The following is a 26,677-nucleotide window of genomic DNA, read 5'->3' on the forward strand; positions in this document are numbered from 1 at the left end:
TCAAAACCACATCTGTATCACAGTCTGGTGCTGGAGGACCAGAGCGAAAGAAGACTCTTTTCTCCACAGCAGGCGGCCAAATGAACTGCTGCTCTTTTTATCTGACTCTAGATCTTACCCTGCTGCTCCTAAACCTATTACAGATCTGCTGGCACATGAACCGTGACTGGGTGGAAAATGACAGGAATAGAAACTTGTGCTAAAATCAGTTTTTTTGTCGACAGAACGTTCGATAGGAATGAGAACAGGTGGAGCATAAACTGTTTAAATAAAGGTTTAGATACGGATACTAAAGCTCAGATATCAGAACACACACATGGGAAAAACTTAATGGCCTCCATGACTCAGCCAAGTTTAAAGAAATCTGGCTATAAAAAATTGTTATGATTAATTTATTATTCACAATATACCTCGCAGTTCACAAACATATGATAATGAATGGTAATTATGTTTTTAATGAATGGGGGGAGGATGAGAACGCACCAGCAGGTGGTGAGGTTGTCCTGTCCCTGCAGGGAGTACTCAGTAAAGCACACCAGTGCTACAGTACAGTGACGCTACTACAGCAGCAGTCCAGCAGTCATTTATTCATTCTTTTGTGCTGAATAAGTTTTAACGAAAACCACCCACCATGGCCATTTTGGTTTAATTATAATGCTGAATCTATTGTGAACTGGTATATTTTACATGTTGACTAAAGCATGAGCAATTCAAACAGCTATTTTGGCAGAATATCATCTGACATTTCTGCAGCAGACCAAACACTTTCCTGCCCTCGTCTCTGCCCCCTCCCCTACAGAATTACGCTGTTCATGTTATGTAACACTAATCATCTTATCTGGCTAATTACTGACCTCACCTCTCAACCTCACACACACCACTGGCTCTCTGTGTCTGTAAGTTTCACACACGGGAGAGTGAATGTTGCTCAATACTGAGAGGAAAAATCTGTCTGAAAGCTAATCTTGTCAGTCAGTTATTATATTAATACAAGACGTTTGGGTTGGAATCAACCTGAAGTGTATTTGTTTTGCTGTACCTTGTGTCCAGGAGGGGCAGTGTCTGAGGTAGAAGCTGACCTCCGGCCTCCTGGCTCCCCACTGCTGGAGAAGATCCAACAATAACACCTCCTGAGGGAGAACACGCTCTGAGAAGAGACAGAGGGGGAGAAAATGTCAGCCAAACCTTTACAGATTGTGTCTTACTGTGAATTATCCAAAGACATACATTAGAAGATAATGTTATATTATAAACTACATATTACCATTACATACTTTAATATGAAGTTCTATTTAACAACATACTTCTTCATTTCCCATTGACAAGTATACTGTCTGAAGAACCTCAGAATCAGATGAATTTTTGCTTTCATGTAATGTTCTTTAAATTATCATTATCATTGTTATTATTACTTGCCTTTGGATGATTTTGTTATTTTACAAACTCATTCCATGCAGCCAAACATTGTTCAAACTCACAGATGCGTACGGTATTTTAAACTTAACATCCAAAAGTTATAAAATATCCTAAATATATTGAGTTGAATTTCATGAAAATGTGTGTAAGTCAGTTGTGTACTGACATTATCACAAATGTTTCCAACAATGTACAAACTAAGAGAAATCTGTGATTTTATTCAAGAAACGGTGCCTTTCAATTGGTCACAAGTCAATAGAGACCCCTTGAGTTGCTCTTACTTGTGGGGAAACACAGGAAACGCTGGATGATGTATCACTGTTAACTGTACAATGTCACAGAATTTTACTCAATAATAGTAATATAGCAAAAGCCAACACAAAAACAACAAATCTGTCTGCCTTACAAAGTGTTCTCTGCATTAGCAGCTATTTCAACAACTCCCGCTCCTGTCTACAGCTACTCACATACAAACTCGAACTTGCAGGAATAACAGCAACCCTCCCTCCTAAAATCTCCACCAATCACAGGTGTGTATCTCAAACAAAACTCAGTAACTACCACAATAGACGTTTTTACTGTAGAAGAAAACATATTCTTAACAGTGACAGCCCATACAGTTAACATCACGTCACCCAGTCTGTTTCTATATCTTTCAATACTGATTTCGCTGATTACAATGTGCTACTATGACAAGTGGCTCATGCCAGCCACCAGGCCAATGTGTGCAGGAAAGTTGCGATGTTACAACAACATGCTCAAAAAGTTATTCTTAGTATTGATTGTTTTGACCATGGATAACAGTGCTGAGCTACCCCACAACTGAATTCGTATTACATTCCAATGTCTAAGTATTCTTAAGAATTAAAAGTCCATTGCTCTTTGAAAGCATGTGCTTGTTCTAATATGCTATTATAGTGTCATTATATCAGTAGCATAAAATGGTTATAACACTAATATTATTTACTGCAATTATTTGTGGAACAGCATATCATCCAGTGACAGACCTACTCACATTACTTGCATAACTTTCATAAGAATTAAATAAAAGTTTAGTTATTTTTATTCACGTAACTTGAATACAACTTTAACATATCAATTTATCCATCCGTGAACTAGGGTTGCAGCGAAATAAAGGTTTTAAGGTATACGGTGATATACTGTAAAACTGACGATCATCATACTGTATCCATTTGCTAATCTACGATATTGAAAATAAATGCAACTGGATGGAGAATCTCAACTATATTTTAGTTATTTTCAAAACAGAGACTTTTTTCACACACTTCAGTTGAAAAAATTGTTTCAGTATATATATAATAATAAAATGTTTGCTCAACCAAAGATAACCCTTCTGTTTTCATTCATTTAAGGGTCATTCTGACTGATAATAATAATTCTTTAAATAATTTCTGAGACCATTATCTATTATGAAAATCTTGTACCGTGGCAACTGTGAACATGATTTCTGCCTGAGTGACATCAGATAGTTTGCCATCAGCAATGGTGGTTATTTAACAACAAAGGCAACAGCTCCCATGATCCCACGCTACGTCATGACATCATCAATGTCTGTCTTTTGTTAATGTTGTGATTGACAGTCCCCTAACAGCAGAAATGACATATTATGCTTTTAAAGGTGAAATTTTAAAGGAAACTGGACGTTAAGTGGTTCATTACACACTACAGAGCTTTATGTTGTTTTTCTATACCTATTTTTAAAGCCTTACTCCATGATAAACAATGTAAACAAAGGGTTAAACGATCCCACAAAAAATGGCCTTTAATGGCAGACACTTTGACTGGCACAAGATTGTGTTTATTATTGATATTTTTATCTATAGCTCAAACTCTTCAATCATCTCTGTGAATATTTACACATTTGTGTAGTTAAAGCACACAATTTGAAAAGAAGTAAAAGTTCATTTATATCTGTGTTTTTTAGAAACCCAACAGCAATATGCTCACAGCAAAATACATCAATCCATAGCTAACAATACACACGTAGACGATGGCTTAGCACCCACACACACACACCAGTCGTGAGGCCAGTTGTGGCCTTGAGGCATGGCCTCTCATCACACAGTAACACAATTTATACCACCATCTATTATGTACTGCTTCACAGCGTCAACCTCTGAGAAACAGTGCAGTATTGGAGCCATTTATAGCCCGTCTGACCGCTCAGTCACACCACAGTGCTACACTAACACACTGTGTTGTTATGTGCATCCTACTTCGACAGCTATGATTGAATGAATGTAGGCCACACTTTAATGGATACAGTGGCCCTCAGTGTGTGCATGTGATGGACTGGTCTATTCAAGTTTACAATGGCCGACAGTATACAGAGGGCACTTAGCTCTATTGATTTCACAAGGTGTAGCAGTGATACAGGTCTGACTGTGTTTACAATCAGCTTGAAAGCAAACGATCTCGGCCTGAGTCCCACTGTGATTATCCTGCCATATAATTCCAGATTATAATCATGTGAATACTCTAATGCTCTAAAAAGACTGTCAATAGTAATTATATTAGTAATGGTCATGGTGATGAGCTCTGCGTGTGTGTGCATGTCTGTATGAAAATACAAATCTGGCTACTGTAAAAACAGCAACACTGATTATTGGTATTATATTGTGTTAATGGAGCTTTAGTGGGTTTATGCTTCACTATTTTAAACCCAAAAAAGGAGGAATATGTAGATACATTATGACAGACTCACAAAATAGTAATTCCCAATACCTTTCACTGTGTGTTAAATATTAATTTGGAGTCATGTCAGTTTATCTCTTCTTATTATCACCTAGCAGTCTGTTGGTGACTTGTGTGCATAGACCGATATGTTAAAGCTCCAGCTGAGCTCACATGCTGCAGCAAGCTGATGCTACAAAGTGGATGCTAATGGAAAACCGTGTCATTTACAAGAGTTTATCATCTGCATGGATGGACACTTTCTGCTGATTTTATTTTACCTTTCTCGATTATTCTTGTCGTCTTTTATCATTCCTCCTATTTTAAAGCTGCAGTTGGTAACTTTTATTAATAACAAAAAAAAAAAAAAGACTCATGTTCCTCTCCGTTCCTGTAGTGCATCTGATGGCAATTGCTAGAATGCACAGCACAGGGGCTGATGCTTTGTTTTGGCTTGACTGTTTCCATTATGGTGACCAGAGCACAAACATTCTCATTTAACAGCTGAACAGTGCACTAAAATATGTTTCTGACAACAGCTGAGGCGAGAAATAGGCAATGCAGTAACAGCATGTTAATCCATATTTGATCAGTGCTGCCTTGTTTGACAGTTTGATCACAGTTAAAGAGCAGTGATTGACATGATGAACAGCTGCGTTCGAGACTCCTCAGCTCTGATTGGTTGTTTTCATTTAGCTGCAGTGAATTCTAGCAAATGCTATTAGAAACACTATGAGGTGGAGGAGGAACATGATTTTTTTCATATACTGTATTATGTCTCTTATGTGGCACTGAGTGGATGTAGTGAGAGTTTCAGCAAATATGAGTTATTTTCATAGAAGTTACCAACTGTAGCTTTGTTACAAATATGTTCACAATGTCTATTATAATTTCACTAATCTCATATATGTGGGTGGATGGATGGATGGACTCACCATGCCCATTCCATACTTCAGCCAGGTGACACTCCCCCTCGCCAGCTTCTTTGCAATATTCGACCACGTCGATCACTCTGGTTGCCGGAGTAACTGGGACCTCAGTTAGCATCTGCTGGGTGTCATTGAGGTAAACCGTCAGGATCACCTGTAACCATAGAAACAACCGTGAAAAAAGAGACAGCTGGCAGAGTGGGATGATGGGTGGCCCGGGTGTGATGTTTTGACGTGTTATACTTGCAACCCACTGTGGGAGATATAAAAAGTAGCTGATAGCAGTTATCAGCTAACTCAAAGAAGAAGATGAGCGGCCAAAAAACGTCAGGGAGCTCCTTACCCTCAGAGCAGAGGACGAAATCAGCCACCATATAACAGGGATGGTAAATGATTGTTATCGCCATGTTAATGCCATTGTTACTGTTTATAAAGCGCTGCCATCATGTATGTATATGTCACACTAGAGGCAGACACTGTCGTGTTACATGTCACGTCTGTCATGCCTCTTCTGCTTCTGCAAGGTGCACATTCATATTAAAGTGGAAAATCCAGCTGAAAACACAAAGACAGTGAAGATTAGCTTAAACAAACCGCCTCTGCAGGCAGCTGAAGGTACATTAACATACAGAATGTGACTGCAAAGTGTCTCCAATGCACATAGATTAAGACAATCTGCATTAAATCCAATCAGGAACAGCCCATTTACATCCAGGAGGTTTAAGGCGACTTGGCCTGAAAAGCAACATAACAACCTGAGCTGCAGATGTGAATTTAATCTGATTAGATCATCAAAACATCAAAACATATGTTAATGTCAAGTGATATGAAGGCCACTGCCACTGAGGTCTCTGGGAACGGAAACGAAGCAGACTATGTCAGCAGCCACTGATAACAGCAACTTGTAACAGGATACAGCAGTCCATCTGACTTGACAACACATTGATCACAGCTTTAATTACCTATCAATAACTGCTTGCATACAGACAAACAATTCCCTCTGGGCTCAGGACAAAGGTTTAACCTGGTCTAATTTTAATAAAATCAAAATGTAATTAATTTTATCTCACCATATTTAGTTGAAAACTTTCAGAAATGAAGTTTATCCAATTCTTTATTTAGTTTAGACTAATAGATCGAAGTAGAAGTATAGTATATTGCCAATATTATTACTATAAAGTTTTGGATTGGTTTATCATTTTTAAATCCGAGAGACCATCAATGTAAGGCATCTGTTGGTACCAAATGTGTCATGCTAGCTTGTGGTATTGCTCCAAAGTTAGGCTCAATTTTGGCAAGGGAAAGACTGACATGGCCATTTTTACAGGGGTCCCTTGACCTCCCAATGCCCAATTGCATAAATTGGGTATGACTGGAAAGCTAAGACTTTTAGATTCAATGAACCCAGTTTTATTTGTGTGTGATGATGTTTGCCTCTATAGTAGCCATTTAATTGTCGTGGGACCATTTATTAACCTTGACCTCAATGTATAAAATGACCTATTGTGACCTTCAGAATAATCACAGCCTCATGAAACTTAACAAGCACAAAACAAGAGACCCCAGTCATTTAAAGGATGTTTGGCTTTCATAGGTATATCGACAATGAGGGGGTTCCTCAGCATATTCCAGAACAGAAGTGCTCCCATTAAGTCCTTGATTCTTGACCATTTTAATCAATTTTCAAGTGGTCAAAAAAATATTAAATTCTGCACAAAATCTGTATAACAAATGGTACCAACCCATAAATTGCTGCAATGGTCAACATATGCTTCCATCATAATGTTCTTTATACACTCTAAACTTTACAAGTTTGATCAGCGCCTAACCAAACAATATGTTTGATAAAATATGCTGAGCTGTGTCTCAAATTAATCTTCACGTTCCTAGCTTTCAGATGAGGTTTGATCACATTCTCATTCCCAACTGTTGAAATATCAACGCTTCGTTTGTTGCCCTATGCATCAAACTGTGATGCTCTAGTACCATTTCAGTGTCAGTTTTGGACGCTCAAGGAAAGTGTCTCACTTTTCACTCGTTACATGCATACAGACAAAATAAACTCAAACCAATGTAGATTTATTTTGTTTTACGGGTTAGGCAACAAAAGTACGTGGCTAGGTTTAGAAAAAAGACCATGTTTTGGCCTAAAATAAGGACATTTGTTACTAATGTAAAGTTTGGTATGTCACGTGACATACATGACTTTTACTTTGACTTTAAGTTTTACATGGGAAGTGAACACCAGTCTCCTGAGTGTAAGTCCTGTGCTTGATTGATTTATCCACTATCTACTCCTTCCCACCCTACACAGACTTTCTTGCTCGCATCTCAGTTGCTCAGAGCATCAAATAATGACACTGCACAGTGCGTCTCATACAAACACCAAAGGGTGCCTCGGTCCATTATAATCAGAAACTGGGGCGACTGTTGGGAGTGAGAATGCCCTGAATGTATACCACTTCTCCACTTCTATGTGGCGTGTACTCTTGACCTGCTATTTCCCCTAAAGAGCTCCTGTCCCCCCCTAATAAAGAGAAAAATGGGTCTATGGCAGGTCTCTAATGGTTAGCATATCTGAAAAAGCGACAGATAACTTCAAAGTATCAGCCTGGTAGCAATGATCCCCTCTGGAATCATTTTGTTATCAAATCCTCCGAATTCTGCAGCCCAAAAGATTAAAATAGCAATCAGAAAAGGACATCCTGTGTTATCGCCAGTGATGTCACTGCCAATGTCACTGGTGATGTCATGGCAGATAGTCAGTCAACAGTTGAAAGATAAATTTAGGGTAATCTGGGATAGGAACACGCAGGCACACCGAGGCACACACACAGATACAGATACACTTTTAATCTCAATGCTGCCTTTTCTCCCTCTCCCTCTCTCTCTCTCTCTCCATCTCTCTCTCTCTCACACACACACACACACAAACACACACACACACATTCACACACGCACACACACACATACAGTCAAACACGCACATTAAGTTGTCCTCTGTCCACACACAAAGGCAGACATGCACTTAAAATATATACTGTACACTAATCCACAGTATTCTCTACACCTGTCCCAGATCATGTAAAGTAATCTGTGGTTGCATGCAGACAGACTGAGCAGGGACACATTCTCTAAAGCTTGGATTAGATACACACAAACACCCATATAAAAACAGGCATGCAAACCCTGCAGACACAGCAGGGGTTTTACTAGTCCGCAAATCATTTAAAGTAGGCTAATCGTGGCCTCACGAGGGTTGTAATGTTTCTGTTCTACATGGTAGAAAACAGCATTTGTTACACTGAAGGGCTGGTGTCAGAGATCAAAGGCTGTTTCATATAATCAAATCATTCCAAGTGGTTTTCTCATTTGAGGCAGAGATCAACAAGATACTCATAATTCCCTGAAAACACTATCAAAAATATTAACAATGCAGCACACACACACTGTCATTTGGCATGGGTGAGACCCTGATCAAGCATGCAGAGTCTCCGCAGTTTCGCTAAACGTCTTAATATCTGGGGTATCATCACAGGGGTCCAGTAGTAGTAGTAGGTCCAGACAGTATCTGTTGGTCTATTAGAATTAATGACAAAAGAATGGGTAAATGTATAACTATTAAGGGAGGAAAGTGAGGTGCATGAAAAATATTCAGATAATTCAAAACATATAGAAATTATTTGTTATTTCCTAATGCAAGGAACTTTTATTTTGTTCTCTCTTAAGAAAAACAAGCACAAAAGTAACACTCTTCATTTTCACTTACAGCTGGGCTAGGAAGTTTTATTTTGGTGTCATTGGGCAAAAATCCCATAAATAAACCTTGAGCATGCTGTAATTCAAGTGGACTGAAAGAAAACTAGACTTCTGTTCCTCCTCTTAGCTCTGATTTTAGGCTTTAGAAAATCTAGCCCGTGACGGGAGACTTTGGCCAATCACAGGTCATTTCAGAGAGAGGGAATTCCTACTGGCTGTTCTACAAATGCAGATGTGCATGCACGTCCCTTCAGATGGTGAAAGCCTGATTCAATGACAGAGAATTCTGCAGAGAAAGTCGCCAACAACTGCCTACATAGCAAAGCAACCCAAAAAAGGAAAACAAACTGATCAAAGAAGAAAGTCTAGAAACACGTGGCAATATCAGCAAAGTGTTTCAGGGAGATAATGTTGCTAATAGTTTAGCCTTGTGCTAACCGGAACCAGAGGCTCACACCTGGGGCTCCAAGTTTACATTTATGTTGCTAATTTTAGAGCATCAAATCACAGTGTGTCCTCCGCCTCACTTCCTGCGGCAACAAACCACCTCGCCAGGAGACCAGCAGACGGCAGTTCCAGAGTCAGACCCCGAGTCAGCGGCCGCAGCAACCTGAGTCCAGCCAGCACAAACCTCAGCTCCAGAGAACCGGACAGCCCCGACTCCCCACTGGATCAGCAAACTTTTTGTTGCTGCTGTTACACAGGTTAGACTCGGCTGTGTTGTTGGCCACCAGCCCCCTGTGTCACCGAGTGCTGGGGTGTTTGCGCTAGCTGAATTTCAGGCACTAAAGCCACCACCTGAACTTCTGTGCCAAGCTAGTGCCCAGGGGAGTGAGGAAGAGGGACCAGGGGGTCGCTAGCTAATTCTTTTTTCATTTTGGTCTGATAAAAAAAGAGCGCCTCTTTGCCTTGCAAGTGTCTGCAAACTCTACAATTATATAAGATTAAATAAATGAATGCATGGGAAACACTGTGTGACAATATGAAATGTGTGCACCCATGGTTGTCTGGTGGGAGGGGCTTAGGACAGAGAGGGGAGAGCCGCTGGAGAAGAGTGTATTTTCATTTTCTGCCAGTTTTTTTCTTTCCTTTTCCAGTTTTCTGCCGACCCCAGCATTAATTGGAAACCCTCATTTTAGTGACCAACAACCTATGTTGATCTACCAAACCCTGTGTTAAACATATTGCGTATGATTAACTGAGAGCAAAACAAACACTATTCTACACATCTCTGGTACTATCCTGCATCAAATTCTGGAAATCTCAAAAGAACTAAATTAAAAGCACTCCTCCTACTGTGGTTTATTCTCCGGAACAGAACTGCATCAATAGCAGGGAGAAAAGTTTCAGGCCTGAGATCACAGAACTGGCCACGCTCTGATAGTTTTCATTTCACTGGACTGCATTCACACAGACCTTTACCAAAAGCACATGACATTTCGCCTCTCATTCACACACACACACACACACACACACACACACACACACATACATCAATAGCAGCAGACCATGCAGGGCAGTGCCCTGGTTATTGAGAGCATTTTGGGGTTGACTATGTTTCTCAAGGACATTTCAGCATGTGGACAACAGGAGCCCTGGTTTCTAGTTTCCGCCCCCCTGCAGGTGACATTTTCTACTTTAAATGTGTGCTTGTGTGTGTATGTGTATGTGTGTGTGTGTGTGTGTGTGTGTGTGTGTGTGTGTGTGTGTGTGTGTGCAGATGTCTAAAATACACTGCTTTTAGTATCCTGATTTATTACTATACTATTTCCAAGTATTAGCAATCATTAAAGGACTTTAGCACAAATTGCATCTCCTATTCCAAACTATTATTATTATTCTCTGATAGTAATAAACTGATAGAAAATAGAAGCCAACACTATTTATACAAGTGTGAAAACATTTTTGTGATATTTCAATATTTTTCAAATTTTTGCCATTTCCACTCAGGTTTTCTTTTCTTTCTTTTTTTTAGACGCAAACATAAAAACGCGAATGAAAGCACACCTACTGTGACAGTAGGCCAATAAAATGCCTGACACTGAAGAAGCTAAATGGAATTCCTTCTTATTCATTTTAGAAACCTAATCTGCTGTTTACACCCACTGTGGACTTTCAATATGTGCACTACAGTGTACATTACAGTATATCACCCTCTATAGATAGACTAGATAGAGAGGTCAAAAGCAGGCCAGGCTTACCACAGCATCAGACTTTATATTGCTGTTAAATGGCTACTCTACCAGCAAATATGTATTTCACTGTGTCTGTAGAACTACCTATAAAAAGATGAAACATTCCCATATCAATGCATAAAAATCTATACAAAAATAACTTTTTGTCACATTTGCTGAAACTTTCACTACATCCACACAGTAGTACATGAGACAGATAGTCTGTGACAAAAAATCGGATTCTTGCTAGAATAGAACTGCAGCTCATGGAAAACAACCAATCAGAGCTGAGGAGTCTTTAACGCAGCTGTCAATCATGTCAATCACTGCTCTTGAACTGCTGTCAGACTAGGCAGTGCTGATCAAATATGAATAAAGATTTTTACTGCATTACCTATTTCTCATCTCAAATGTTCGTAGAAACATATTTTAGTGTACTGTTTAGCTGTAAAATGAGAATGTTTGTGCTCTGGTCACCATAATGGAAACAGTCAAGCCAAAACAAAGCATCAGCCCCTGTGCTGTGCATTCTAGCAATTGCCATCAGTTTAGTGTTTTGGCTTGACTGTTTCCAAAATGATGGCTAGGTCAAAAACTTCCTAATTTTACAGCAATGCAGCAACATAATCTTGATTCATATTTCATCAGCGCTGCCTAGTTTGATAGTTTTACCGCAATTCAGGAGCAGTCATTGACAACTGGGGTAGAGACACCTCTCCTCTGATTAGTTCGCTCATGTATGGTAATGTCATTAAAGCACTACTGCTGCATTCATGTGGTCCTTGGATGGTCCCGTTTCCCACGTTGGGAAGTCATTCTTCTGATTACATTTTTTTCCCTGTTAAAGGTCTTTTTAGGGGGAGTTTTTCCTTATCTGCTGTGAGGGTCCAAAGGACAGAGGGATGTCGTATGCTGTAAAGCCCTCTGAGGCAAATTGTGATTTGTGATATTGGGCTTTATAAATACAAGTGATTGATTGATTGATTGATTGATTGATTGATTGATTGATTGATTGATTGATTGATTGAATTTGGCATGTTCATGAGCTTTAAGTCATAATGTGGAAACAATGTAGGCGCTACAAAGAGGATGTGTTGTATTTTATTGCTCAGAGCATTTAAACAACAGTGATTTTGTCCCAGACTTGTTGCTGCACCGGTACATCTCTTAAAACTACAAAAAATATTCCTTTATCTGACTACTGCTAATGAATAACTTTTGTAACTAATTGAGGGTGCTCCACAGTAACTAACAGTGACAACCTATTATCATATTATTATTACATGTGAGCAAAAAATTGACATGCAATAAATTAATTGTTGTTAATTGTTCTGACTTGAGGGGGTGTTCACATGAATTTTCCCAGTTGGGAAAATTTTAATGATTATTCCTACACCACATAAATGAAGGGTACAAAGAGGCAGAAAATATAATTCATAAATAATAATTATGAATATGTACTACTGTGTGGTTACAGTGAAAGTTTCAGCAAATAACAAAAAGTTACATTTTTTTAAAAGTAACCAACTGTAGCTCTGAGTTAACATCACAGAACATATATAATAGTGATCTAAGAATATTTGTAAAATACAAAATGAAGTTACAAGTGCATTAAAGTTTTGATCATTGTCAATAAGGCTGCCCCCTAATAGTCAACGAAATGTTAGTCAACCAGAAAGGTCATTAGTCGGCAAGATTTCATCGCTCGCTTAGTCGCAGAAAAAACAAACAAACGTGAAACTCTATTAGGAGCTGCACCTTGTCAAAATAAATCAGTAACTATATAACTGTACCATGTGGGAATTTAATTTGAAAGGACAGACACAGGAAGTGGCCATGCTCAGCAGTCAGAAAAGAGTCACATTAATTTACAGGGCTGGTACCTGCTGTTATTACACAGGAGAGTTAATAATATGTCGGGTAGGAAATCCAAATTGTGGGATCATTTTAAGAAGGTGAAGGACGAAACCGAGGTGATATGTAAACATGCCCATTAGCCACTTAGCACAATCATTACTGCTTTGCCAACAACGTCATTAACAGGCGGCTCGCTCAGTGTGTGACGTGCACTTGTAGATAAAATATAGGCGTATATTAATGGGGTCCATGTCATCGGTCCGACAGCCCATTGGTCCGACATCCCATTAGTCCGATGGTCAGTGGTGCTGAACAGCTCCCGGCGGGCATATTTCTACCTTGATGGTGCGCCGCGACTGGCTCTGGGTCAGCTGGAAAAGGCTTGAGGCAAAGCAGGCTCACAGCTTATGTGTTTGCCACTTTCTTTTTCATTTTAACCCACACCATGATCTTTTCCTAACCCTAACCAAGTGGTTTTTGTGCCTAAACCTAACCAGACCTTAACCACAGGGCATCATGATGATTTCAGAACAACAGGACTTCGGAACAATGGGTTTAATATGGTCGGAACAATGGGATGTCGGACCAATGGGCTGTCGGACCAATGGGCAGTTCCCTATTAATGAAGGTTCATTAGTACAATTTTGTATTTCTCTGTAATGTAGCACAGTGTTAACAATGTTACTTATACTTTTCTTTCTCAGATCTTGAATGTAAACCATTGTGATGGCCCGCACAAAATCATTTGAACAACTAAATTAATGTCATAAATTAGACCAGTCGACTAATGGCCCTAAATGACTATTGGTTGACTGGGAAAATTCTTAGTCGGGGGCAGCCCGAATTGTCAATTTGAACATAATAAACTCACAATAAGGCCAATGCCTTTCTATCAGCAATTGGGACTCACAAAAAATAACACACACACAAACAGACAGATTGAGTTGTGGTTCCTAAATTCCCCCTGGTGCTGAATGTAGTGACTCTGGCTATTTTAGGCATTAGAGAGGGAGAAGGAGATAGTCAGAGGCAAGAGTGACAAACAGCCTTGTCTTTTCTGTTGGCGTGTCTGCTGCAAAATTAACACATCAACATTCATTTTATTAGTTACTCCAGGACATTTCAACGTAGTGTGTTAATTTGTTTGGAGGTAGGGTGTGTCAATAGGAAGAAAACAAAACCCAAACTGAGGCAAGTACCAGTCTTCAGTGATATCAATAAATGTGTCTGAGTCAAAATAAAGTGAAGCTGTCTGTCACTCACCGATGGTTTGGTTTTCTTGGCTCTTAGCTTCTTCTTCTTCTTCTGTTTCCTGCATTGACTCAGTTTGAGGTCCTTAGACACAAACACCAGCCGCTCCAGCACCAGCCCAAAGAAACGCTTCATTGGAACACCATCGACCAAGAACACACACAGTAGAGTGTGTGTGTGTATGTGCGCATATGTGCATGTGTGTGCTTGGTATTTAGATCATTAGTGGTGTCAGATAGAGAAAGTGGCGTCTTTGAAGAAGAGGGAGTGTTTGAAATGTGTGAATGTCAGAGTGTGTGCGCGCAAGGGTAGGAAATACAAATATAAGAGTGTGTGTCATGAAGGGAGGAGGGGAGGGAGGGAGGAGGGAGGGGAGTCGCCTTTCAGTAAATATAAGGAGAGGGAGAGGGGGTGAGGAGGGAATGGTGATGAGAGATCACACAGAGAATCTTGACACTTTTCATGCCTGTTAGTGAGAGCAGACCGTGATATTGAGCTGATATTGGTTTTTATTACAGATCTGATATGGTCCATAAACACAGTCCGCCACTGATATGATAGAAGTGCTTCTGTTTTTATTGTTGGGATGATTAAGTCAGAGGTGTGACCATAAAAATCATCTGAGTCAGGTGGAAGAATTTTACTCATCAGCAAAAAATGTGATTCTTACATGGCCTCATGGACCTTTACCAAATTCCCTGCAACTACAGAGATGTAGCAAGTAACTCTAAGTTAGGTTTTAGGTTGTTTATCACTATCAGAAAACCGTAAGAACATAAACATGTTGTGCAAATCAGGCTGTTCTCATGTACTGTTTGTACATATGCTGACAAAAAAGTAATGCACCAGAATTTGTATATGACCCACGTAATCATGGGCCAGTAAATTGTTTATAACACAATTAATTGTGAAGGTTGCAATCATTGTGAAGGTTGTGTCCAATGCGCTGACAGAAGTAAAGAAGTAAGCTGGATAAAGAGCAAAGCGTGTCAGGTTGGGGGGGTGGACGGATCAAACAAAATCAGGGCCAGTGTTGGGAACCAAGTGAAAACAAGTAAACTTAACAAGTTATTTTAAGGCACGATGTCACCATGTATCTTTTCCTAAACCTAAGCTATGTAATTTTACTTGCCTAAACCCAACTTCCAGAACTTTACATTACATGTGTAATGTGACAACGGCCAACCATGTTTCCTTTCCTAAACCTAACCTACGTAACTTTACGATAAGTATGGAACATTACGTTAGGTACATAACGTGATGACTTCAAAGCATGCTTCTTTGGCTAAACCTGACCTTCGTAACTTTACTTGCCTAAACCTAACTTTAATAATTTTACTTTACATATGTAATGTGACAACGCCCAACCATGTTTCCTTTCCTAAACCTAACCTATGTAACTTTACAAGAAGTATGTAACATTACATTACGTTAAGTACATAACGTGATGACGTCAAAGCATGCTTCTTTGGCTAAACCTAACCTACGTAACTTTGCCGAAACCTAACTTTCATAATTTTACATTACATATGTAATGTGACAATGCCCAACCATGTTTCCTTTCCTAAACCTAATCTATGAAACTTTATATGTAGCTTTATGTTAAGTATACATAACGTAATGACGCCCAAGCATGTTTCTTAAACCTGACCTACGTAACTTTACTTTCCTAAACCTAACCTTCTTGATTTAACGTTAATTAATAATGTGACTACGCCAAACCATGTTTCCTTTCCTAAACCTAACCTACATAACTTTAGGATAAGTATGTAAATAAGTATGTAACTAAGTATGTACTAGGATAAGTACACAACATTACAACACCATTCATGGGGGTGCTAATTCGTTAAATATCATATGAACTGTTGTATTTGCATTTTCGTAAGATACCATAAAAGGATACGTACATGTAAGGAGATTATGCAAATATATATTCTGTTTTTTTCCCTCTAGTTACATTTTGTTTCTATTAAAACCTCCCCAGATCCTCCAGTGTGCATGTCAAAGTATCTTTGGCCAAGACACTGAACATCAAATTGCGTGTGAGCGTGTGTGAATGGTTAAATGAGTAACACATCGCAGCTTGTATGGAAACCTTGGCCACCAGTGTATTAATGTGTCTGTGAATGGGTGAGAGTGACATGTAGTGTAAAAGCGCTTTGAGTGATTGGAAGACTAAAAAGGCGCCATACAAGTGCAGTCCATTTACCAAATCCATACATAACATTCATTAGATTACTGTTCTATTGGGAGAGTAATCACGTTTTTTTTTGTTTTTGTTTTTTTTTGTAAAATGCACACTTTATATATGTATAAGACAGCTAGTAGCCAAGTCTGAACTTATTTGAGCCCACCAATAATTTGAAACAGGTTTTCTGACAAATGCTAAAATACCCCTCGAACCTTTCTTGCCAAACATTTGTCACTTACCAAATAATGTTAAATTAATTTCATGCAATAGTTTTCTCATCATCGGATATGTAGATTATGACACAACTAACGGCTTGATTAGTTTGAGCATGTGACAATTGTCAAGTCTTAAAAAAGTCCCAGACGTACTGATGCCAAAACTATTTTGTTTTTAGCACTGAGTCCAGGAGAGCTGGAGCCGGCAAGGTCACTTAAGGTCAACACTGACACCTCCTCTTACAAAATCATCAACAGCACAACACTGAAACATATTACAGTAGACTGTTTAACCTCTACTTACACACTAATGATTTATCAGCCTTTTATTTGCATGTAACTGTCATGGTTATGTTTGATGAGTATTTCGTCAGAAACAATGTGGAAATCTTCTATCTTTAACTGTGCTTTTGACTGTATCATTGTACACTTCAGGGTGTTTTTGAATGTTTTACAGACAATTATTGAGACTAGCCTTGAGGAATGTAACTAAAAAAAATCATGACAACTTTACTTTTTTAGATACTAAATATCAACACAAGAACCAGCAGCAATATTAGCTAAACCTATCTGTATAGATGTGTTGGTTTGTCACAGTGGTGTGGAGTGAAGCTGTCCAGAAGCAGCAGTGGTAACGCTGGAGGGGAGAGATTAGAGAGGCTACACTGATATACTGCAGCATGACTGCACTATTTTACACACACACACACACACACACATACACACACACACACACACAGAAAGGACACAGAAGGTACATTGGCAGAGGAGCTGTCTCACACTCTCTCTGTGTCACACACACAAGGTCACATGTTCAGTGCATGTGCTCAAAAGAGACACACTGAGCCCTCTATCACTTCTATAGGAATTGACAGAAAATCATTAGACGGTCCAGAGGAAACCAGACAGACAAAAGAGGAGAACCATCATTACCTTAAACAAACCAACAATAAGAAAGTGTCCTAATCTCTGTTTTCTGTCTGTTTACCGTCTACTCTTCTCCTCCGTCTTGACCTTTTTGTCACCCTGCTTACACACGATCATAAATCTTTTGTCACAGATTAGTTCTCGTGTGGATCTGACTGATATTTATGTCCCACAATCCCTTGAAACTGCTTCCATGAAAGGCCGTACTAAAGTACAACCCTTTACTTGAAGCACTTCACTGATCAAAATGAATTGAAAATGAATATTGAGGAATTTTGAGCATCATTTAAGCAATATCACACGAGAGGGAGTGATGTTGTACTGTGATATCGTCACGGCTGTGATTCGGTCGTAGGCACGAGGCCGCAGGCCTCAACAGTTAAATAAGCAAGGTTGATTAAGAAATGTTGAAAAATGAGGACAAAATAGATAATTTAAGCATTTTATTTGTCTTCCGCCAACAAAAATAGTTCCCTCAGGACTCTGCTGTCACCGTTGCTATGTAACGCAGACATGGTGCGCCAGGCACTTACTCTTTATACACATTTATCTGCACGTTTCCATTAATTGTGCAGCCGGTGAAATAAGTCTCTGGTGACTGCATGGTGGACTGTCGCTTCACAGGCACAGCCGACTCTGCCTTCTGATCTGACAGTATGTTGCTTTTCTCCAAGTCATTGAGCTCCGCTGATGAAACACTGACAAACCTGGATGTGTGCTCAGATGGATTCAGCTTCTTCTCTCCCTCATCTTCCTCTGATGACCATTCGTAGTTCAATTCAAAACTTATTTTAGGAAATAAATCCATATTTTTGGCTGTTTGACAGTGGATGAATTAATTAGCCTGCTAACCTAACTAACACTAACCGTCAGTTTTGATTTGATTGTTGATTGCAATCAGCTGTGAGGTGGAGTGATACATACGGAGTGAAATAACCGTGATGTTGTACTCCAATATCATCACGGTTTTACTGTCTCTCGACCAATCAGATTGCAGGGCCGGAACTAACTGTTGTATAATAGACATTTTAGGATGGGGTAACAATCATCATGAGGGTCATATCAACACTGTAATTTGAGTTCATTAGAGAGGAGGCAGTGTCTTTTTTATTGATGACAGAAGCACTTTCTGTGACTCCCACATTCATGCTACGGGTCTCAGAGGAAATTAAGATGTACTGCCTTGTAAGACTGAAAAAGAGGTGTGTGTGTGTGTGTGAGTGTGTGTGTGTGTGTGTGTGTGTGTGTGTGTGTGTGTGTGTGTGTGTGTCCACAGGAACTGGGATTTTTATAAACAAAATGTTCTTCCAAGTTCTTCAAAGGGACAGTGTTGTACTTCCACCCACTACAGACAATACAACCACATAGTGTAACACAGATAGTCAGAATAAAGTCAGCTGACTACAGTGAATGTGTGTTTTTCTAGGACATAGTAAGAGTGGTGAAAGTCACATGGGCATGACACAGTGCTCATCAGCTGTCACCAGCTGCCCGCTGAAATGACAACTGTATAGAGGACTGAAATCACCCAAAACCAGGTTCTGTTCCAGAAGTAAGAAAACCTCAAACAAAATACAGATGAGCAAAGCAGCTCTTTTCAGTGTACTGAATCACTTGAATCTGTTCATTACAACAGATTTGTTCAAAGAATTGTTCGGTGATTACCAGGACACCAACGATGTTTATTCCCACTCACTGAACTGAAACACAGCTTAACGTTCAGTTCAGCTTGCTAACTACTGAAGTGAGCACGGAGAATTTAGTGGGATAATAGTGGGATTTTTTCTTTCCAAGTTCAGTCCATTGTCCTGACTCTTCCTGTGTGTATTGTTGCAGTTCCTAAAATAAATTGCATGTCTTCTTACAAGATCTTGGGCCACACCTAGGACTGGGCAATATGGAGAAAAACTCAATATGATCTTTTTGACCAAATACCTTGATATCAATATTCAAGCTGTTCTCTTGCACTGTTCCTATGTATATCTATAAAAATTAATGTACCAGAATTTGTATGTAAGCCATATTATCATGAGAGAGTAATTCGTATATAACCCTCGAATTCGAAAAGGCTACGATGACATGATGAATGCGTTGACTGGAGTAAAGAAGTTCGTAGTATAGACCCTTTTAGGGCCGACGTCATGATGACGTCATTTACGCTGGAGGCAAAACACGACTCTCCACACAGGGCTGTAGGCTACATAGGAGTCTTACAATGTCGCCTTTTTGTGTTATTGGGAGCCAGAATAGAAGGAGTCATGGCTCAAAAGTTGAGTTTTATCGCACACCAGCCGCCACTGCCCATTAAAAAAAACAAAGACAACTATGCCATACGATGGAAGGACTGGAATGAGGCGATCATCAAAAATGCTCACATGTGCAGCGCGCACTTGATATCAGGTTACGGCAAAACAGTATTTACTGTTATAGGGATGAATAATGTTGTGTGTATTAAGCATTATCATGTCCACCTAATCAGAAATTGTGGAGGTATTAACAGGATTATTGGATTTCTCCGTAACGCTAACTTTTTAGTGCTTCAGTTAACGTTAACTTCGACAGGAAAACAAACTGGAGGAGATCATTCAAAGTGCCATCCTCCTTTGTAAGATTGGCATAGTAATCAACCACAAAGCCGGCCATCCCACCTTCAGCAATCCTGTCAAATCATCCATCCACAGAGTGAGAGCATACAGGTTGGCCTGTTTGGTCCCGCTGTCCCATGTTTCCTTATTCAAATAGCACTCGCAGTCCCAGAGAGTGAGTGACCTGACATGGTGTGTTCGTAAATTCAGTCTGACACTCTACACTAAAATGAGAGCCTTGTTGGTCGAAGAAACAGAGCCTTATATTTCTATATGAATTAACGACTGGTTAAGTTAATCGCACATTCACTCCACTTGGCGTGCCTACAGAGCGCTCTGCCACTCTTAGAGTGCGATGCTCTGGATGACCCAATCGTACATTCCGACAGCGCTCAGGATTTATGAACGGTCCAGTTTGTGCCATTGCGCTCCAGCACTTGGAATGAGTATTTCTGAATGCACCACTCACAACATCTTCCTCCACTGTCTAAAACAAGTTAACAGAACTTGCCAGCTAGCGTAAGCTAATGTCTGTGGAGAATTGTTTTGCCACCAGCTAAGCCCCGCCCACCAAAAAACATCATAAGGAGCTAAAGTCCTTGTAAGGCAGGAGATTGGGGTGGTGGATGGGTCAAACAAACACAGGACTTTCAGTCAGGAGACTGGTCTTTGTGTCCTGTGTGAAACCAGGTGAACTTTGACTTAAATTTTAAGGGACATCATTACAATGTTTCTTTTCCTAAACCTAACATGTAACGTAATGTTAGGTACGTACGGTAATGTCTCCAAACCATGTCTCTTTTTCTAAACCTAACCTATGTAACTTTACTTTCCGAACCTAACCTACGTAACTTAACTTTCCTAAACTTGACCTACATAACTCTACTTTTCTGAACCTAACCTGCGTAACTTTACTTTCCTAAACCTGTCCTACGTGACTTAATGTTAAATAGGTAACATGACAACACCATTTATGGGGCGCTAATTTGTTGGATACCATACGAACCGTTGTATGAGGATAGTTGTGATATTGTAGGGTTAACTATTGGTGCTTTCACAAAATATTTACAAAATGAGATTTTTGATTTATAATCATCAGTACTGTGGCTATAAAGACTAAGTGGGTAAAGGCCAATAATGTACAGCTAGAACAGTCTGTTAAGTTCAGTATTAATAATAATTAATAATATAACATCACTTTAATGAGCCTTGAAAACCAGGAAAAGACAACACTCATATCTAGTCTCATATCACAATATTGATATACTACTGATATGTTGCCCGGCCCTAGCTAAGCCTGAACTCTTTTTGGTCTTAAATTAAATCAGGAAGATTCTTTAAGAGCAGCTGGTGGAAGCCCACATAAATAACCTTAATTTAATTGCTGTGATATCCTCAATCAAACAACAGTCTCCTCTCTAGTTAATGATGCATCATGGGCATCTAGTGTAGGAGGGGAGGAAATCGCAGCCATTTATATACCACACATGAAGACATCCAGTTTTAGTCAATCCATCAAGTAAAATTAGTAAAGTATTACATGCTGAGGAGAAAATAGCTCTGTCATAGTGTCCTTTCAGTTAGGCTGCTTCAAGTAACACCTGCTAATAAACCGCAGGGGTTTACACGTTTAAATATGGAGTCAGATATGTAGTAGCACTTATTGAAAACAGGCTGATGGGTCTATATCGCATTACAATTACCCATTAGGAAGTGGGCTGTCAAATTATGGAGAGTAATGTACGATGAATGATTAGTGGAATGAGCCTATATCATGTTTTCAAGTGAATGCGCTTCTTAAATTATAATGGATATAAAGAAAATGTTACTCCAGTGGTATCTCTAACAGAAGAATGACAATAACAAAACTTATATATTTTAAGACATTTAGTTTGAAGATCATGAATAAAGCTTATGAATGAAAACAAGCAAGAGAGGGGAGAGAAACAAATCCTAAAGTAACACCAACTTCCCTGTTGGCAGTGTGTGTGTGTGTGTGTGTGTGTGTGTGTAAGTGAGACAGACCACAGTGGAACACAGTGACAGCTGGAGGTGATTTGCGTTTCTGACACCCCAGCTCCCACTGCCCACACCCAAGCACACACTCACTCACACACACACACACCCAGATCAGTCAGTGCCGTCTCTATAGGAACTGCATGTGACCGGTGAAGCACGAGCTCCCAGCTCATTGAGAAAGCGACAGTCCTTACACTTCTGAAGAACTCTACAGTACCTCCCACTGTGTACGCCTCTAAGTTGTTTATGTTCATGGAAGTTTTCTACAAAATACATCTCCAGAACAACCTTACAGAAATCCCATAGCAATTTCAGTCAGTAAGAAACAGTTCCAACTTACCCAAAACAAATCAGTATTTAGGCTTATCAATTATTTATACAGTTTTATTTTTTCTACCTTGCAAAAAAGATAGAAAACTTTTCCAATAATCTATTTTATGTCTGCTGTAACTCTCTGGTAGCCTCCATGCTGAAGGCATTTGAACACAGTCTGTTGTCTGAAGTTGTCACAAGTCCAAAACCAAATATGACCTCATGTTGTGTCAATCACATTTGCACACTGACTAAAAAACTTTCATCCATCATTAAAGTTTTAGTAACAGATATGATTTTCTGTGTTTATTAATTTACATTTTTTGCATCAATCAAAAGTCTTTAAAGAGGTGTTTGACCAAGAACCAGTGAAGAAAATGTGGTGGCGGGACACAATGAGACAGAGGAACGAGTTGCACACTATCCTCTCATGGATCAAATAGCCTATTTTCAACAGGTCATATAGTAATATTCAGGTGGATGATGATGGCGAGGAGGAGGATGTAATAGAGGATGTGGTCCGCACACAGACAAAGAGAGAGTGTAAGTGTAGAGACAAAGAGGGAGGACAGTTCAGCCCCTTCATGTAGCCATGAGGTAGGTAGATAGGTAACTCTACTGGAGAGAAGCAAAGGAGAAAACTGGTCTTTTTATTTTGTCTCATCGCAAATTTTGGCAATGAATAGAACAATACACAAATGTTTGTTGTGTGCAAATGTGCAAAGGCCTTTATTCTGTAAGATATACTGTACTTTGTTGTTCTAACTTTTAGTATGTAGCATGTGATATTTAGTAAAGATGTACTGAGAGATCCATCAGTGACCGGAATATCATTATTTCCAGTTCGATCGGCTATGGCTGGTGACTGGCTGGTCAGTCTTAGATATAGCCAAATGTATATGCTTGGACAGCACGATGTTTCATGTCGCACTAACAACGACACAGACAGTACCACTGCAACATGTTCTCATTCCCAGATCATCAAAACACCAATGCTTTGTCACATGACTTTTCAGACCCTCTTAGCAACTTTACTTTTTAAAAAAAGCGACCAGCAACAAATTTAGTGATTTATTCAGACCATCAGGGGAAAAAAGTAAGTAATTCCGATAAGGGCTGTTCGCAGTGATCACAGTGACCAGCTCTTCTGCATGCACACAAGGTCTCAGTTCATACTGTACACACACCTTTACATTCTTGTAAATAGATACTGATTGATATAAATTGATATATATATATATATATATATATATATATATATATTAGGCTTGGGCAGTATCTATTTTTTCAGACCTTCCTGAAATTCACTGGGGTATGTGGTATGCGACAGTATTAGTGTGGCACAAAATTATAAATGATAGGAATTATAAATATTAAAAACCCTACTGTTATGATTTTCAAATACCTTGGTATACTGAAATACCATTATACCACATGTTAGATAAAGTGGGATATATAACAATTGGTTTTCTGTTGGAGTAACCTGGTGCAATTTTGGAAAAAAAATGTAAAACTTATTTAATAGTCAAAATAAACAGCCCTGTTTTGAGCTAAATGTTAACATTAGGATGCTAACATTTTCAAGCTGACAAGGCCAACATGCTGATGTTTAGCAGGTTTATTTATCATGCTCACCATTTAGCATGTTAGCATGCTAACATTTGATGATTAGCAACACCAAGTGAGGTTGCTAGGCATGTTATTAACTTAACAGCTATTTGGTCAAAACCCAAAGTATTTGATCAATCAAAATGTTGACCTGATGGTGGTGCAACATTTCACTCAAAACCACAAATGTGAACCTCATGGTGGGGCTAGAGGAAAAGTCAGGGGATCACCAAATTAAAGGAGCTGTATGTAAGAAATCTAAAGCAAATAGTCATAAAATCCTCCTAATATGTCACAGAGACTAAGGAATAATGTTCATATAACATAGTGATCTCACCGACAACAATAGTACAGCCAGAATATTCGCATTTAAAAAAATATTTTACAGTCCGCAAATCATGTTTATGTTTTGAATTTGTGTTTTGGCCTGTTGTGCCACCCACCGCTGTCTACCAGTCACGCAGTCAGTAGAGTCTCAGCATCAGTTAAAGTTACGACTGAGCTACAGCAGCACAGCAAGCAGCATTAGCAGTGTCCCGGTACATAGCATTAGCAGCCGGCTCCTCCGCTGTACGCTGTATCGTGGCAGCAGCGTTAGCAGCAGAGAAGCCGGACTTGCTCGAACGGTCTGCTGGAAAACCGAAGATCACGGATGCGGCGACACGGCCCTGCCACGGCAGCCGCCCGTGGGCAAACAAATCAGTCTCCAGCGTGCCACTGTCCAGCAACCTCAAATCTGTAGGGGCAGACACGACTTGCGGCAGTATTTTGAATTTGAGTGCAGTAACCGTTTTAGCCACATTCTTACATACAGCACCTTTAAGTAAGATTCATCGCCTGGGGGACATAAATGTCTCCACAAAAGTTTATGGGATTCAATACAATAGTTGGTGAGATATTTCAGTATGGACCAAAGTGGACCAACTGACAGACAGACATTGCTCTTTAGCTAAGCCGCTAATATGGCTAATAAATAGAATATCATGGTTTCACATGGAATACTGAATTTGTTCATGGGGAATATAAGTGGTGGCAGCAGCATTGCCAGCTCTCTACCCAGGAAAATATGTGTTGGCTGCTCAACATTTCAGAAAAAGTTGCCAGATGATATCATGCTCTGTTTTGCATTTGCTGTATCAGTCATGTGAGTCTCCCCATGTTTGCAGAAGTGAGAGCTAAGCTGAGAGAAGGGTCGTATGGAAAGTGCTTTAGAAGTCATTACAGTTTTCCCAGCAGTCTGAACAATTAAGTTGACTAGCAGCTTTGGGCAAATTATTTTACAAGGGAAGTCAGGACTGAACATCACAAAGCTGTGAACACTGGGTGGACAATGGTAGAAGCTGAAACTCCCTGTACTTTGAAAAAAAGGATAAAAAGGAGGACTGAAGTGGGAAGAACACTGAGGGTGAGGTCAAGGGTCAAGGTAGAAGTGTTCTCTATGTTTCTGTTTCTCTGCAGTAAACACATCTCTATATCTTCAGTGTATTGTCAGACGCTGACAGCAGCCCAACCCAGCCACAAAGCACTGTAGTGTTTTCAGTGTGTGTGTGAGAGAGAGACAGAGGGAGCAATGAAGACAGAGGAAGATTGAGAGAGGAAGGACAGGATGGAAACAGGAATACTGATGGTTTACTTATTGTACTGTTGGACTGCAGTGAGAAACTCTGTTTGATTGTGGGGAGGCTAAGAGGTTTTTACAATACATTTTTGAGCCTTAGTCTGTACCATCTGCAAACTTCAGACTGTGTGTATGTTTATAACAGCCACTGACTGTTTTCTACTCACCAGAAACGTATCATGCATCAATATAATAAAACTTTTTTTTTATTCTTTTTTAGCTGCATTCTGTATTTGGCTGAGTAGTCATGAATGAATGCATTTGTATGTTTATGGTGTATGGAACTGCATCCTTCTAAATCAAAATGTAAAAATGTTTCAACCAGTTATGGATGAGCAATTGCACTTAACAAACACACACACACACACACACACACACACACACACACACACACACCCTCTCAATAGTGTCAAAACACCCAGAAGAAGAGTAGAACTTCCGATTGAAACCTTCAAAATAAAATCTTAATTGATGAATGCGATGCTATCATTTTTGAGAAATGCAACAAAAATGGAAATCACAAATGCATGTATTCATTGCCAGAAACTGTAGGTATATGGTAATTATGTATAGTAAAGTATCAAAAAATGTTATCGGTCTGCCAAAACAAACACACTTGTCATATCAGAAGACTGGCAATTCCATCCCAGTCTCTTTCAGTTAGTGTGTCCAAGTATACTTGGGGGTGATACTGAACCCCACATTACCAGGTGGGACCTTGAATTGTAGCCACGGCCACCACTATATGAACATGTGTGTTAATTGGTGAATGTAAAAGCGCTTTGAATGGCTGGAAGACCAGAAAGGCCAGTGCAAGTCTATTAACCATTCACCATGTACCAGCAGTGGTAGAAGATCTTTTACTTAGGAATACCACAGTACAGAAATACTCTGATACAAGTAATGTCCTGCATTCAAAAATGTACTCAAGTAAAAGTGCAAAAGTATTTGCATCAAAATATACCTAAAGTCAATCAATCAATCAATCAATTTTATTTATAAAGCCCAATATCACAAATCACAATTTGCCTCACAGGGCTTTACAGCATACGACATCCCTCTGTCCTTATGACCCTCGCAGCGGATAAGGAAAAACTCCCCAAAAAAAAACCTTTAACGGGG

At 39.5% G+C, this 26,677-nt stretch overlaps 1 protein-coding gene across 4 annotated transcripts in view; it reads right to left on the bottom strand.

The window, feature by feature from the left end:
• The window catches only part of LOC126401253 (apoptosis-stimulating of p53 protein 1-like), a 78,772-nt gene that overhangs the window by 47,802 nt on the left and 4,293 nt on the right, over window positions 1–26,677 (bottom strand). For 3 of the 4 annotated variants that reach the window (XM_050062394.1, XM_050062391.1, XM_050062390.1), the window contains exons 1-3: window positions 14,093–14,365; window positions 5,046–5,193; window positions 1,040–1,147 (exon numbers count right to left, since the gene is read on the bottom strand). In XM_050062394.1, the coding sequence (XP_049918351.1) occupies window positions 1,040–1,147; window positions 5,046–5,193; window positions 14,093–14,215 (379 nt within the window). In that variant the 5' untranslated portion in view covers window positions 14,216–14,365. Of the gene's footprint in view, window positions 1–1,039; window positions 1,148–5,045; window positions 5,194–14,092; window positions 14,366–26,677 lie in introns of those variants that run through there. The other variant, XM_050062392.1, reaches the window with a different exon arrangement.

Source organism: Epinephelus moara, chromosome 14, assembly GCF_006386435.1.
Source record: "Epinephelus moara isolate mb chromosome 14, YSFRI_EMoa_1.0, whole genome shotgun sequence".
Classification (NCBI taxonomy): Eukaryota; Metazoa; Chordata; class Actinopteri; order Perciformes; family Serranidae; genus Epinephelus; species Epinephelus moara.